The sequence below is a fragment of the Pipra filicauda genome, unplaced genomic scaffold (genome assembly GCF_003945595.2).
Source record: "Pipra filicauda isolate LSUMZ 115617 unplaced genomic scaffold, ASM394559v2 scaffold385_size793830_pilon, whole genome shotgun sequence".
Classification (NCBI taxonomy): Eukaryota; Metazoa; Chordata; class Aves; order Passeriformes; family Pipridae; genus Pipra; species Pipra filicauda.
The window spans coordinates 561,112-576,526 of record NW_024104515.1 but is presented as its reverse complement, the minus strand read 5'-3'; the positions used below and the strand labels follow the sequence as shown (position 1 = coordinate 576,526).

At 59.3% G+C, this 15,415-nt stretch overlaps 1 protein-coding gene across 5 annotated transcripts; it reads left to right on the top strand.

The window, feature by feature from the left end:
• The first annotated feature begins 308 nt into the window (after positions 1-308).
• HM13 (histocompatibility minor 13) lies at positions 309-13,964 on the top strand. 5 transcript variants are annotated; one of them, XM_027721795.2, is made up of 13 exons: positions 309-524; positions 1,760-1,858; positions 3,547-3,629; positions 4,735-4,823; positions 5,619-5,704; positions 5,817-5,942; positions 7,836-7,893; positions 8,472-8,555; positions 8,852-8,888; positions 9,905-10,007; positions 10,789-10,874; positions 12,844-13,033; positions 13,679-13,964. In XM_027721795.2, exons 1-12 carry the CDS (start codon positions 345-347, stop codon positions 12,992-12,994), a joined length of 1,182 nt encoding a protein of 393 aa, XP_027577596.1. In that variant the 5' UTR covers positions 309-344; the 3' UTR covers positions 12,995-13,033; positions 13,679-13,964. The 5 variants fall into 5 exon arrangements, with proteins under 5 accessions (XP_027577596.1, XP_027577597.1, XP_027577598.1 ...); XM_027721796.1 differs by lacking the exon at positions 12,844-13,033 and adding an exon at positions 12,647-12,741; XM_027721797.1 differs by lacking the exon at positions 12,844-13,033.
• Positions 13,965-15,415: the final 1,451 nt, after the last annotated feature.

The following is a 15,415-nucleotide window of genomic DNA, read 5'->3' as shown; positions in this document are numbered from 1 at the left end:
CAGCACTCGAGGGGTGGCCTCGAGGTGCCACCTCCCCGCTCGCGCTCCGGGGGGGGCTCTGGCGAGCCGGGACCCCCTGACTATCGTCACACAGCGGGGCGTGGGTGGGGGGGGGCGGGCCGGGAGGCAGAGCCCCGTTGGGAGCGGGGGTGCCGAGGGGGTGCCGAGGGAGTGCCGAGGGAGTCCCGGGGGGGTCTCGGGGGGGTCCCGGCGGTGCCGCGGGCGCTGCCCTTCTCCTGGCAAAGGGGAAAGGGGCGTGTCCGGCTTCAGCGCCGCTGCGTCGTGACGCACTTCCGGCCGGTAAGGGGGACGTGTCGGCGCGGACCGCGGTGGGAGCAGCCGCCATGGAGGAGCCCGCGGCGCACAACGGCAGCGCCGCCGGGGCCGCGCCCGGGGCCGGCGCCGCCGCCCGCCCGCCCGCCACCCCCGAGGGCATGGCGCTGGCCTACGGCAGCCTCGTCCTCATGGCGCTGCTGCCCATCTTCTTCGGGGCGCTGCGCTCCGTCAGCTGCGCCAAGAGCAAGGTACCCCCTCGGCCCCCGGGGGGCGGACGGGCCTATAGGCCTCGCCCCCCCCTTCCCCCCTTCCTCAGGGTCCCCCCTCGGGCGGATCGGCAGCTGCATGTCGCTCGCCCCGGAGCCGTCGGTGGGCCTGGAGAGGCGGGGGACCCCCGGGGAGGGAGCTGGCGTGCCCCGGGGCGCGTCCTCACCGCCCTGATAAATTCAAGTGGTGCAGAACACAACCGTCCCTTGTCCCCCCGCAAGAGGAGCTGTGTTGGGGGGACTCGTGTGTGGCTTTGCCCCCCCACGCCCCGCAGCACCGGGACTGGTCCTGGGGTGCCCTCCTGCCCGCACACCCTGTGCTGTCCCTGCAGCCCCTCCTGCTGCGCTGTGCTGGACTTAAATCCCCAACCTCGGGCTCCTGCAGCTCAGGAGGAAGGACTGTTCTACACAGTCCGTTCTGCTGGTATTTTTAAAAGCTCCTTGTGTGCCCTTAAGCCTCACATCACGGGGTTCAGCTGATTTTAGGGAGGCTCCTGGCAGCCCAGGCAGCTGGGGACTGTGAGCAGGGCCTGGCCAGGGTTTGGGGGGGTTCTCATCTCATGCAGCTGGAATTTGGGCACAGCGTGACAAGCTGCACAAGGGCTTCTGCTGAGGTGCCCTCAGTCTGTGTCAGCCTCAGGTGTTTGCCTGGGCGAGATTAAATCTCTGAGCAACTGCCAGCTGGGCTGGGAGCAGGCCCTCCACCTCCTTTGAGAGCTGAAGGTCTCCTGTGGGAAATGGTTTGGAAGGGGCTGTTTCAGCTGGTGCAAAGATGTCTTGGAAGAGGCTTTTTAATCTGGGGCTTTTGAGCACGAGGAGTGTCCCGAGAGCAGGGTGAGGGATGAGAAGGTGGCTGGAGAGACGCGTCATGCAGAGGGTGATCACAGATGGTGGCACAGATGGGGCTGGCTGGGCGTGAGCAGATAGGAAGCCCAGCTCCCCTCTGGGCAGGGGAGAAAGGAGCAAAGCCAGCACAGGGTTTTTTCCCTTCTCCAAGAAGACAAAAGCAGTGAATTGTGGTCGCCCTGGGAAGGAAATGTGCAAGGTTTGTGTCTTCTGTCTCAGGCGCTGCCCGTGGCACAGCCTCACCTCCGGGTACAGTAGGGGCCAGCAGGTGCCTTGTTCTTCTTCAAACCCCCATGGAGCCCCTCTTGTTGTGTCAGGTGTGAAGCCAGAGCAGGGGCTGATCCACTGCTGTCCTGTTCTTCTCTCCCCAGAACTCCTCGGAGATGCCGGAGACCATTACCAGCCGAGACGCTGCTCGCTTTCCCATTGTTGCCAGTTGCACCCTCCTGGGGCTCTACCTCTTCTTTAAAGTAAGTGAGTGGCACTGGAGCCAGGGCAAGCCGTGCTGCTGTGCCTGGCAGGAGCTCCCAGCACGGGGCTGACTCCGTTTTTGGCCCATAGTGGCTGCACAGCTCGAGCTCTCTGGTGTCACCATGCAGGAGGGTGTCAGTTCTTGCATGAATTGTCACAGCTTGGAGGAAATTGGAACCTGTTTGTGCACAGGTTGGTTCTGGAGAGCTGCCGGGAAGCAAACACAGCCCCGAGCTCTTCCTGCCTCCATGGGCCAACCTGATGGGGCACAAGCTGGAGACAGGGGGTGCCAGGGAGTCTGAGGGCTGAACGCTGCTGCCCCTGTGCTGTGCTCCTGGAGCTGTGTCTGCTGCAGGCTGGGGGAGCCCCTGTGTGACCAGGTGAGGTCTTTTAGATGTGCAGAGCCCACAGGCAGAGTCAGGCGACCTGAGTCACGGATGGGAGCTCCCAGCAGCAGGTGCTTTTGGCCCTGTGGAGGTGTCTTGGCCTGAAGCACTTGGGCTGCCCATGCAGGTCTGGCATGTGGCTGAGTATCCAGTGAGGCCTGAGGAGCCATGGGGCTGCAGCAGAGAGTGGCAGCTTCCAGCCGGGCTGTCCTGGGATGCCTGCAAGGTGCCAGGGTGCTCCTGGCTGCCCAGGAAGTGAGGGTTAAGGTGCAGAGTTGGGAATGGTGCAGTTCGTTCCTTCCTCTGCCAATGGCAGTGACCACACAGCAGCTGTGGGCTCCTGCCCTGCTTCGAGCAGCCTTGTGGGCCGATGGCTGTGCTGTGCAGGTCCATTCCAGGGTGTTCCTGGGTGGCCATTGCTCTGGAAGGTGAGGTCATGCCACAGCCTGCACAGCCACAGAGCTCAGCTCTGCTGCAGCAGCCAGGCTTAGGCCTCTGTAGCACCATGCCCTGCTTTCCCAGGAATGCAGGTTGGCCTGTGTGCTCACCTGGGCTGCTGTTCCTCTTAGGTCACCGGTAGCAAAGCCAAGCATCTACTGAGTCTCTCCTGATGGAGCAGCCACTAGATCCTGCTGCCAGGCTCCTCTGGCTGCTGTAAGGATCCTGCAGCCCTTCCCTGCAGCCCACAACTTGAGGCCCACCTCCTCAGGTGCCTTTTCAGCCGGTTACTCCTGGCTGGGATGGAGACACTGAATGTGCAGTGTGGCCCTGCCAAAGTTGCTTTGATCAGCAGCTCTTCCTTTTAATATCTTTGACGTGCCGTGTGCTCTCCTATTCCAGGATCCCCCTTCCAGGAGAGCACAGAGGGCCCCACGGTCCCCCCATGATGGGTTGTAGGGGTGTGATTCAGTAAGGAAGCCTGTGTGTTGGAGGGCAGAAGTTTTAATAACACCCCATTTAATTAGGGCAGGGGATGCTGCTGCTCCCCCTGGACAGGGCAGCCCTCGGGAGCGGTGCCTTGCTCCCTGCTCCATGGGGGAAGATCTGGCCTCCTTTCTGCAGCACTGGAGTTATTTTTTGACCTGAGCAGCTCACAGATGCACCATAGCTCGCAGGCCTATTGTGCTTGTTCTGTGACCACATGGCTATTTCCAACAAATTTCCCCTCAGCGCACAGGAATTTGGGTTATTCCAGCTATTCTTCTCATCTCCCTGGAGCACTGACACAGCAGCTGCTGATAGAAACATGAAGATGGGGAGGATGCTGCAGTAACTAACCCCTCTCTGGTTTTGTCTTGCAGATATTCTCTCAAGAGTACATCAATCTTCTGCTTTCCATGTATTTCTTCGTGCTGGGGATCCTGGCCCTGTCCCACACCATCAGGTACAGCACAGGGATGGGTGTAACTGGGGCAGGGCTGCCCAAGGCTTCAGTTCAGCTTATTGTGGGGTTTTTGAGCACCGTTGCCCTGCAGCAGAGCCAGGTCTTTAGGGTATTGGCCCAGCCTCTTAGGGTATTGTCCCTTAGTGGTGGGAAGGGCCAGATCATGCTGTGAACCCTTCCTTGTGGGGGAACCAGAGCCCTGGGGTCCCGGTGAGCTGGTGCTTTGTACGGCATCACTGGGAGAGCTTGTGGAGGCGTGAGTGGCTACCATCATGGGACAAGGCCAGCTCACCCTGAAGAGCTGCTGTGGCTTAGAGTCATAAAATATCCTGAGTTGGAAGGGACCCACAAGGATGGAGTCCATCTTCTGACCTTGCACAGGACAATGCCAGAAATCCCACCGTGTCCCTGACAGCATTGTTCAAATGCTCTTTTTGCTCTGGCGGGCTTGGGGCCATGATCACTTCCCTGGGAATCTTGTTCCAGTGCTCGACCTAATATCCAACCTAGCCCCCCCTTGGCACAGTCCTTACTGCCCTGTGGAGGGGAGAGCTCCTCAGCACCCATGTGCCCTTTATGGGATGGGTGACACAGGCAGCCAGAGCTCACAGGAACATCCCTGGCCTCTCACACTGTTGTGTGGCAGGAGGTGTTGAAAGCTCAGGCTGTTTCAGTAACTGAAAAAGTCAAACTGGTTTCCTGTTTCCTGAGCTCTGGGGTGTTGGGGACCAGGTGCTTTCCCTAGACAGGCGCTGGGCAAGAGCTTTGCTCTGCTCTGGCAGAGCTGTTCAGTGGTGGCCCAAGCAGTGCTGGGTGCCCAGGGGGCTGTGGGGGCCACAGGGCGCTCATGGGGTCTGGGGTGGGCCCTCCCTTTCTGCAGGTGCTGCTCTGTCCTGTTACCCTGGAGTATTTATGGGCAGATCAGGCCTCTGGGGAGGATGAGTTCATGTGTGTGGCTGTGGCTTCTGCCCATCCCTGATGGGGCAGAATTTGGCATTTCCCCATCTGGGGAGGGGGTGTGGGGCCCCCTCACATGCAGAGGTGCTGGGCAGCGTGTCCTGCAGGGTTTCTGTCGAACTGCCCTTCTCTACACCTCTCGTTTCAGCCCCATGATGAACAGATTCTTCCCTGCAAATTTCCCCAACAAACAGTACCAGCTCCTCTTCACCCAGGGCTCCGGGGAGAGCAAGGAGGGTACGTTGGCTCGCCGGTCTCTCAGGGGAGCCTGAATGTTTTCTGCCTTTACTGTTGGGGTTGTTGGTTTTTTGGTTTTTTTTTTTGTTTTTTTTCTTTTTTTTTGGTCTTCTGACTTTTAGTCCATTGAAACAACCTTCTCAGAGACTCTCCTCTTGCTCCCCACTGTGCTTCCATAGCCAGTGTGAGCCCTGTGTGTCCCTGCAGAGCTGGGCTGGCACTCTGCCTCTGTGGTGCCTCTGGCTGGCAGCGAGACCCCAGAAACACCTCTTGCAGTGCTGTAGGGATGGAGCTGTGGCTGCTGTTAAATGCACAGCCTTTATTTAAGCTCCTTGGATAGCACAGTGCTGACTCTTTTGTGCTGCCTTATTCTGATTGAGATCTTTGCACTGGTAGAAGATGCTTCGATAAGTATCTTGCCCAGTAGCTTTACTGGCAAGGGAATACCTCTGGTAATACCACCAGGAGTTAACTGGGACAGGAAGAGGGAGAAGATCTGCCTCTCACTGCTTTAGGCAGTGCCTGAATCCAATTTCCTTATTGACAGCAGGATCATGGATGCTGTCCATGTGCAGAGTCTGGCTGAAGGAGAAGGTCTGGGCTTCCCAAGGCCTGGCTGCTCACTCACAGGTGGTTTGCACGTGTGTCCCATGGGTACAGTCCCCTTGTTTGGGACGTGAGCACTTTGGGATGTGAGCATTGTGCTCCCCAGCTGTGGAGTGGCTGATCTTGGCCCTGTGCGGGAAGGGGAGCTGCCCTTCCTGCCCAAAATCTGACTTCTCTGTTTTATTGCAGAAATAGTGAATTACGAGTTTGACACCAAGGATCTCGTGTGCCTGGCCCTGAGCAGTGTTGTGGGGGTCTGGTACCTGCTGAGAAAGGTAAGCAAGGCAGAGCTGGGGATGGGGCTGGATCAAGCACGGACCCCTTCCCATTCAAGGTGGGGGTCCCATGAGCAGTGGGACCCAAATCTCCTTTTCCTGTCCTTCTCAGCACTGGATTGCCAACAATCTCTTCGGGCTGGCGTTCTCCCTCAACGGGGTGGAGCTGCTGCACCTGAACAACGTCAGCACCGGCTGCATCTTGCTTGGGGGCCTCTTCATCTACGATGTGTTCTGGGTAAAGGGGCGCGTTCCACAGGCCGTTGTTGGAAGCACATGCCTGGCATTACGCCTCCCCAGAGGCACCACGCTGGCTGGATGCACGTTTGCAGTCAGGATTTCCACTTTCTCAGCCCAGAGGAGTGTGGTGGGGTTGATGACAGAATCCACAGTGGCAGAACGTGGCTCAGCAAATGGGTTTTCTTTTAATCTCTGGCTCAGAGAGCCCAGGGCTGGCGGGGACCTCATCAGGGTTGTTGTGGTGTACTTGATGTGTGTCATATCCGGTTCTGAGTTCCCCACTGTGGTCTTCCCAATGCCTGACAGAGCTGTTGAGTGGGCTGGAGGCTGCTCTGGGGCACACTGATCCTGCTTGTATGAGCTGTGCCCCGGCTCTGTCATCTGCCAGTTTTGTTAGCGTCCTTCTGTTCCCTTGCACAGAGGAGATCAGACCCTGGAATGCTTCCAGTCTCTTTCCCTCAGCCAGTGCAGCACCCTGACTTCTTCATTTTGAGCTTTTCCTTATTTCCTGCAGTGTATTTGAGCTGCTTTTGTAGAGGAAAAGGGGAAGGGGAAGGGAGGAGTGCAGTCGTGTGCTCCCCTCCAGCCATGGGTGAATATTTGTCCTTGTAACATCCATATTCCCCAGCCCTTCCTGCTGCCTCCACCTTCTGAATCACCATGTTTCCAAATGTCTGAGAGCCTTGTATACCTTGAGGTCTGTCCAGCAGCTCTGCAGCTGCCTGAGTAATCCCTATTTAAGCCTGGCTACTGGCTGGTACTGCCCCTGTTTCACAGGCTCGTTAACAGTCTGGGCTCTGTGGTTTTTTAGCCTGTGGGCCACTTCCTCCACACAGCTCTCAGCTGGAGAAGACTCAGCCTTCTGCTTTAGCACACCTGGAGTCTCATGCCCTGCTTGGTATGTGAGTGTCTTCCCAATGCTTTGGAGACAATGAGTTCACCCCTCGCTGGTTTCCACTTGCTGGCTGCCTCCCACCTCGGCTTCCCTGGAGATCAGAGTATTGTCAAGGCCTTATGGAAGGGCTGTCTTGAAGTGGAGACCCTCTTGCTGTGCCCCTCTGCAGGGACCAGTCACTTGGATCTTAGCGTGGATTTAATCACAGTGAGATCCCAGGAAGGTTTCAAGAAGGAAGGAGATCTGCTCAGTGGGTCGATGCTATTGCCCCCACATAGTCTTGGGGTGAATTTGCATGTGGTGCTTTTCCCTAGTCCCACTGTGGAGTCCTTGTCACTCCACAGCAATGCCCAGAACTTGCTGCACCTTATGGGACTTAATCTGATGCTTTAAGGTTTCCCTTTAATCCCTGGCTCTAGGATCTTGCTCACCCAGTGCTAACCTGTTTTTTGTGCCTGCTGGACTGGAGGCTTGGAGGTGGAGAGGAGCAGAGATCAGGGTGGCTGCCCTTGGTGTTTACAGTCCACCCCCCAAACGCTGCCAAGTATTTACAGCTGATAGGGCTGTGCAAGTAAATGACCTCAGAGCAAACTACAGCAGATCTGACACTTGTTCCTGTCCCTGCTGGAAGCTCCTGAGCTGGGACCCTCCTTTTGGACTTTTGACAGAGCGCACAAATTAGAGCTGAACTGAGGCACAGGGCTGGGGGGTGGGGAGGGCTGGGGGGTGGGCAGCAGCTCTGCCATGTGAGTGCTCTCCCCGTGCTGCTCTGAGAGCAGGACAGCTGTGACGTGCCCACCTCCCCAAGTGCCATCCTGTGCCCCCTCCCCTGGGCAGTGGGTTCACTTGCAGGGCTCCTCTGCCCACATTTTGGTATCTTTTAGCTATTTTCTGCCGCTGAGGCCACTCCTGGCCTGGGGTGAGGGTGTAGCTGAGTGTGTGTGTGTGTGTTCCTGTGCAGCTGTGGTCACCCTGGACTCCTCTGCTTGCCCCTAGGTCTTTGGCACCAATGTGATGGTGACGGTTGCCAAATCATTTGAGGCCCCAATAAAATGTGAGTAGATCTTCCCTGGAGTCCATTCTGCTGCTGTCCCTGCCCCGTCTGCCTTCCACCCCTGGAGATGGCTCGGGGAAGGGGGGGTGTGCAGAAAGCTTTCCTGCTAGTGACCCCTCAGACTCCCTGTCACTGACCAGCCCCAAGCCAGGCCAGGTCTCTGGAGAGGGATGATTTGCAGAGCCCTGATCTGTCTGGGGTCAGTCTGCACCTCCAGAGTGGACAATTTCACCTGCTCATAAAAAAGATCCAAAACAAAGCAACGAAAAAAACTCCCGCACTGCAAAAAAGCCCCACAGATCCGCAAAAGAGCTGGAAAGGTGAACTGGTGCTGCAGTGGAGCACACAGTAGTTTGGGTCCTGGGAGCTGAGGTTGAAACCTGCACACAGGACTGACTGTGAACCCAATGGTTTCTCATCCTGGAGTTGTCCCAGGAAGGAGAACAAAGGGAGGAGGGGGCTGAGGACAGGAACAGGGGTCCTATCCTGCTCTGGTCCTTATTTGCCAGGACCACTGGGCTTGGGGTCTGCTCAGCAGAGACACTCCCACTCACTGTGCCTCTGTCTGCTCCTTGCAGTGGTTTTCCCTCAGGACCTGCTGGAGAAGGGGCTGGAAGCTGACAACTTTGCCATGCTGGGACTGGGAGACATTGTCATTCCAGGTAAGGGCAGAAGAGAGGGGACGGGACTGGGATCCCTTGAGGGAGCCGTGGGGAGTTCAGCGGGTGCCTCGCTCTATCCTTGACCACACCAGAGCCCTGGGGGTCTCCTGATGGAGCTCCCAGCAGATCCTGGTGCTGTCCCGGTGCCCTGTGCCACGAGAGGGCACTGTCAGCCCAGGCACAGCACTGGAGCACCACCGCGGGTCCTGCCCTGCCTCAGCCTTCTCTGCTCCTCCAGCCCCTCGCTGCCCCTTCCCTGCTGCCTCCAACCCCTCATTGTTCCCTTCTCCCCACAGGGATCTTCATTGCCTTGCTGCTGCGGTTTGACATCAGGTGAGTGGGCAGCAGGGAAGGGTCTCCAGCAGGTTGGGTCTTCCAGCACATTTGAGCTGCTCTTGTAGAGGAAAAAGGGGAAGGGTGAGCCAGGAGTGCACTCGTGTGCTCCCCTCCAGGGCTGAGCATGGGGACCTGGGATGAGGGGAGTGTAAGGAGAAGCTTTTGGAAGGGCAGAGTTGAGCAGTGCTGGCTCTGTGGGTACATCCTGAGTGCTTGGGGTGAGTGGTTTGAGTTCAGACATTGCTGTAGGACAGGCAGCACAGGGATGGGGGTCGGGGCAGCAGCACGTAACAGCTCTGGGGAGCCTCCCCAGCTGCCTGGAACTGAGGAGGGGAGGGCAGCAAGAGGAAGCCGGGACAGCGTGGGAAACAGCCCGGCGTGCTGGCACCTGGGAGGTGCTCGCGTGGATGCAAATCAGTGCCTGGCAGTGCTGGCTGCCTCCAGGTTGCCACTGACGTTGGAGGAAGCAGCTCCTTCCCACACAGGGGAGCTGCACCTACGGCCAAGCTGGAGCAGTTGTCCCACACAAAAAGACTCCAGGGAACAGGGCGCTCCGTGTGACTGCGGTGATGTGGCCCCGCTCCCGTTGCACAGACCCTCTGGTCTGTGCCAGCTCTTCCAGGTGTTGCCACCCACATCCTGCCTGCACCTGCTGGGAATCCCAGTTCCTGTGGCCTGCCCTGTGATAAAACAGCACCTGCTGAGAGCCAGGGACAGGCTGGTCTCCCCCAAGAAAGTGGGACCCTCTCCCTGGGTCGCAGCACCAATTCCTCCCCTCCCAGTCACCGTCCAGCAGCAGGATTGCTTGTCTCCTTCCCTTCTCCAGCCCCTAACCTGGCTGTCACCCCCTCAAGTCCCGCAGTGCTCCCACAGCAGCGGGGGGCTGTAGAGGCAGAGCATTGCTCCCCACACCCCAGCGTTGGTGGCAGATGGATGAGAGCACTGTGCCAACTCCATTTGTGACCACTGTCACTCCACATATGAGGTCACTGGGCTCTTCCCTTTCCCTATAGCCTGAAGAAGAACACGCACACGTATTTCTACACCAGCTTTGTGGCCTACATCTTCGGGCTGGGCCTCACCATATTCATCATGCACATCTTCAAGCACGCCCAGGTGAGCTCTGCTGTACTGTGCCCCACAGATGCACGTCCAAGAGGGTCAGGCCAGCTTGGCCACCAGGTTCCTGCATCCTGCCAGGAAAAAGTAGGATGTGTTCCTTCTCTTGGGTTTGATTTTTCCAGTGCCTGCCTGTACTTTTCCCTGCCCAAAGCTTGTGTGCCTGGCTGGAGCAGAGACCTGTTCAGGGCACAGATCTGTGTTTTCAATAGCAGCCCCTCAGCCAGGCTGCCCTGTGGTTTCTGGCTCTTTGCAGCCAAGCTGCTCTGAGCACCTCCTGGCTGTGCTGCAGGGGGCCCTGGGAGCCCGTATGGTGTGGTCTGCACAGGGGCCCTCGGTGTATTGGTGGCCCAGTGGGACCTCATGGCAAGGATTTTCACAGAATCCCAGAATGGTTTGGGTTGGAAGGGACCTCAAAGACCATCTCATTCCAACCCCCTGCCATGGACAGGGACACCTTCCAGTAGGCTAGGCTGCTCCAAGCCCTGTCCAGCTTAGGCTTGAACACTTCCAGAGATGCAGCAGCCACAGCTTCTCTGGGCAACCTGTGCCAGTGCTTCATTGCCATCACAGGGAAGAATTTTCTCCTAATATCCAATCTAATTTTGGGCTGGTTCAGCTCTAACTTGGCTCTCGAGGCTGCTTTTTGGGGTGTTTACCTTCTGTGCAGTGCTGTGACAAACACAGTGGGTGCAGAGGGGACAAGGCCAGCTCGCCTCACACTTCTCCTGAGGGGTGATTTGTGGTTTGGTTTAACAGTTGTTTTCCTCCCCCTCAGCCTGCTCTGCTGTACCTGGTCCCTGCCTGCATTGGATTCCCACTCCTTGTGGCCTTGGCAAAGGGAGAAGTAACTGAAATGTTCAGGTGAGCCTCAGCTGGGGACGGAGCTGTTTTGCCGGCGGCACTGGAGCACACCGAGCGTGCAGATGTTCCCACGCCCGGGCACAGCTGGAGGGGCGGGTTCACCCGGGGCGTGCTCTGGGTGTGCGCCGGCACGTGCGTGGGTGGAGGGAGCGGGTCTGTGTTCGTACACGCCGGTCCTGGCTCCAGCCCTCTCCCAGGAGCTGGGTGGGAGCTGTGGTGCGGTACCAGCAGGCGGGCAGGCAGCACCTGGTATTGCTTTACGCCCCAGTGACAAACCCTTCCCGTGCGCTGGCAGGCAGGGGAGGGTGGGACTGCACACCTGGTGTGGAGATACTCGGTCATTGTGTCCCAGGGCCCGTGGGTGGGGAAGAGCGGAGCCAGAGCCAGCTGTGAGAGCAGCCAAGGCTGGTTCAAGCACATCCCACACTCCCCACTCGGCTGAAATCTCCTGGTTCGCAGCAGTCTTCCTGCTCTAGGGACTGTGGGTGAAGAGGAAGGGGGCCTGTGCTGTGCTGTTGTGCTCCAGCTGTTCTCTCAGCCTGTCCAGGCATTTGCCTGTTGCTGTCAGTGGGCAGCTCTGGCCTCCTGCCTAGGCTGTCCCTCTGAGTCACACAGAGCATGGCCTGCGCTGCCTGAGAGCTGTTTCTCTGCCGTGCTCAAGGCTCGGTGGTGGCTCAAAGCAGCTGGAGGCAGAGGAGGGAAGGGAACATCCTAAAGTAAGGCCACATACCCTTTAGCCTCCCCAGTGCCCCTGCCCGAGGAGCCTTCCTGAGCTCCCAGCCTGCTCAGAGGGAAACTGGGCGCAGCAGGGAGCCAGCTGCCCTCCCTCCCCTCCTCTCCCCTCCCCTGGGAGATGCAGGTATGTGTGTTCCCAGCGGCTCTCAGCTGGGCTGGTCCCCAGCCCTGCCGCACCTGCCCCTCCTTTGATGTTTGCTTGCTTCTGACAACGCTGCTGCAGGCGCTGAGTGTCCTGGGATCGTCCTTCCTGTGCACCTGGGATCCTGCAGCCGCTCTCCCCAGCGCCGTGACTCATCAGCTGACAGCAGCAGCACCTCCTGCCAGGAAACTGGGGAGAGGCGAGCTGCAAGGCCGGCCTGCACCCGAGGAGCCTGGCAGCCAGAGGCTAGTGCCCCCCAGAGCAGTTGCACAAGCTGCTCCAGCAGCAAAGTGCTGCCAGGGCAAGGCAGGATGCTGGAAGGTTGCAACCTTGACTGCCCCTGGGGTCCAGACCTCCCTTGAAGTGGCTCCAGTTGCAGGCAGAGGAAGTGGGATTCCATGGGACTGGTGCCTGGAGGGCAGTGGCTCTCACCGTAGGAATCCCACCAGGTGTAGCTCCCCTGTGTGCTTCCGGTGCACCCTGATCCTCCCTGGAGCTGGCAGGTCCCTGTGGTCTCTGCCTGCACGTGGTGTCTTGCAGCAGCGAGGGTCTGCAGGCAGGGTGGGAGCGAGCAGGGGAAGAGGTGCTGATGGAGCAGAGGTGGGTGACACTGGGAGCAGCTCCATGGCTCCCAGCCTTGCCGAGCCTCCCTAGGCTAGGCAGTAAGCTCTGCTCTGCCTCCCTTGGCAGTGGGAACCCATCCTGCCCCTCACGTCTGGGGACACGCTGTCCTCGAGCAGCAGGGCAGGCTCTGCTGCATTGCTCTGCCTCCTGCCCACTGCTGCCTCCCCACTGCCCAGGCCTGCTTTCCACGGACTCCAGCTACCTGGCTCAGCTCATGCCAGTGGGAGATGCCTTAACCCCAGGTCTCAGTGCTCACTTTTCCATTCTGCAGCCCTGCCCTGGGATCTGCAGGCAAGGAGAGACCCCAGCCCGAACCAGCAGGTGCCAGCAGCTGGAAGGGGGATGCCAGGCTGCCTGCACAGGGTGGTGGGTCCTCAGTGCTCTCATTCCAGAACTCTTCTGCTTTTCTCTGTCTCCCCCTCTCCTTTCTGTCCTTGTCTTTCCCCTCCTGCTTCCTCTCTCCTGCAGCTACGAATCCTCTGCTGAAATCTTGCCACACACACCAAGACTTACCCACTTCCCCACGGTGTCTGGCTCGCCGGCCAGCCTGGCTGATTCCATGCAGCAGAAACTGTCCTGTCCCCGCCGACGCCGGCAGCAGAGCCCCAGTGCCATGTAGCCGCTGCCGCTGGGGCCCCCTGTCTGTCGCTCTGGCCAGGTAGGGGCAGGTCCCGGCTCTCCCTGGTCCCAGCTCTCCCCATTCCCAGCTCTCCCCGCTCCCTGGGCAGAAGCTGGAGCTGTCGCCTTGCTGCTGTGGGCCAGATTCTCTCCCAGTCTGAGAGAGGAGACTGGGAAGGGCGAGAGGATTTGACATCTCTGCCCTGGTGTTCCTTTCTGCTGGAAGCAGCATTCCTGGATTTTCTTTGCCAGAGCCCTGGGGCTGTTGCTGGAAGGAGTTTGCAGCCAGAGGAGTGAGACTCGGGGGGGGGGGATCACTGCTGTTGGTCTTGCTGCAGCTCCCCCATTAACCGGCCCTGCTGGCACCAGGGCTCAACCAGGGAAAGTGTGTGCTATCCAGAATATCCAATGGTGCTCTCGGGAGCAAGGACAGACCCCGGGCACAGAGCTGGTCCCTGGCTGGGTACACCCCATCCCTGGACATGTCCAGGAGGGTCACATCACTCGTTTCTCTGCCTGGGCTCTGCCCCATAGGGGTTCCCACACTGGGGGCTGTTGGCTGGAGCCACCCCTTCCTTGGCACAGCCACGGCAGCAGAACAGACCCCAAGGAGGCCATGGGCTGGGCTGTCCCCAGGGAGGGGCTGGCCCCACTCATTCCTTCCTCTTGTCCTTCTCGTCCCCAGCTACGAGGAGAGCTCAATCCCCAAGGAGGCGCCGGGGGCCTCCAAAGAAGAGCTGACAGAAGCCTCCAAGAAGGAGAAGTGACCTTGCCCGTGGGCCATGCCCGGCACCGCTGGGCTGGGGCCCTTCCAGACCCTCTGCAAGTGACAGGCGATGAAACAGTTGTGCAAGAGCATCGTGTTGTGTGTGTCGGAGCAGCCACCCAGGTGGGGTATCGATGTACGCCAGTTTTTAAATTTTGTATTGTGCATTTGCTTTCTCTCATATTAAACCATGTTGAAGGAAGGAGTGCTGGTTGTGCCCCCACTCAGCTGGCACCGGGATCAGTGTCCGGCTCACCCGCCTTCCCCCAGTGGGGCCGGTGGCCATTGTCTGGCTGTTTCCAAGTGACCGTCCCCTTCCCCCTCCCACTCCTCTGGCACTCGGCCTTCCCCCAGCCTGGCCCCCACTCTGCAGCACCCAGATCTAGGGCCACAGTCACTGATTCCCAAGATTGGTTTGAGCTGAGTCTGGCCCTGGAGCAGGGTTGGCTGAGCAGGGATCGGGGTGCAGGAACCCGACAGGGTGGGGACGTGCTCTGCCTCAGATGTGGGGGGGCTCAGTGAGCTGAGGCTGAGCCCCCACGGCCTGGGGGGAGCACACACATGTGAGACAGAGGTGGGAGACCCCAAACTCAGCCCCAGAGTGGGATGAAGAGAGCATGGGTTGTCCCCCTTCCTTGCAGGGAGCCAGACACCATTCTGCATCCCCTGGGGCTGGAATGGGCAGGGGATGCTGGTGCAGGCATGGGGGCTGGAGGGGCCGCAGGCAGGGTCTGGGGATGGTTCAGGCAGCTGCAGGCAGGGGCAGCTCCAGCAGCCGCCTCGGCTCCCACTGGGACCAGCTGCCCTGTGTCCTGCAGCACTGGCAGTGTCCTCCCTGCCCGTCCTTGGGGCCCGCATGCGGAGGATCCTGCATCCCTCTGGCCATGCCCACTGCCAGAATAAATAGAAAGTGTTTGCTGGCTTGGCAGCCCCTCCACAAAAGCCGTATTGAACCATTATTCCCCGCGCCGGCTGCGAGCACTAAAAGTGGCGCCTCGCGTTCTGCCATCTAATGACCCTTTGCAGGCTCCTACAGATGTTTTCTATGACTTACAGCTCCTTTTCCAACAGCCCTGTCCGCAAAAACAAGAGGGGCCACTTTAATTCCAATTAAATACCTCCAGCTAAGCAAACAGTGTGCAGCAGGGCCTGGGCACAGCGCGGCCGCCAGGCCCGGCCCACCGAGTCGCTGAGTCTAGACTCCAGATGTGATTTCACCAGCCTCCAGTGTTCCGTGGAAAAGGACTCTGGCTCTGCCATGGGGCTCAGCACTCTGCCCCAAGCCAGGACCCCCCCGCCACCATGGCATGAGGGTGTGTGTCCCCTGGTGTGGGGCTGGCAACGCATCCTGTGAGGCTCTGTATCCTCCCTGGCTTCAGGTGGTGTGAGCTGCTGTCCCCATGGCCTCGCACACAGCCTCCAGAGCCCCCCAGGGGTGCAGGAGCAGGTTGGGGGGTGCACAAGGTCACCAGCGCCAGCATTGCCCACTGTCCTGCCTCCCTGCTACCCTCCAAAACTCGGCAGGGGGGAGGGGGAGCTTGTGCCCACAGTAGGTGTGGTGGGAGTGTGGTCAGGAGCTTTCCTGGGGCTGCAGGGAAGCGGAAGGCCTGGGGAGGGGAGAGCAGGGTCACCCTTTGCCCTGCCTGGCCGATAAGC

Coding starts and splice junctions, on each gene's coding strand:
- HM13 (XM_039384913.1), top strand. CDS start 345: ATGGAGGAGCCCGCGGCGCACAACGGCAGCGCCGCCGGGGCCGCGCCC. Junction 5,705..5,816: donor TCTGGTACCTGCTGAGAAAG/GTAAGCAAGGCA, acceptor TGTCCTTCTCAG/CACTGGATTGCCAACAATCT. Junction 7,894..8,471: donor ATTTGAGGCCCCAATAAAAT/GTGAGTAGATCT, acceptor TGCTCCTTGCAG/TGGTTTTCCCTCAGGACCTG.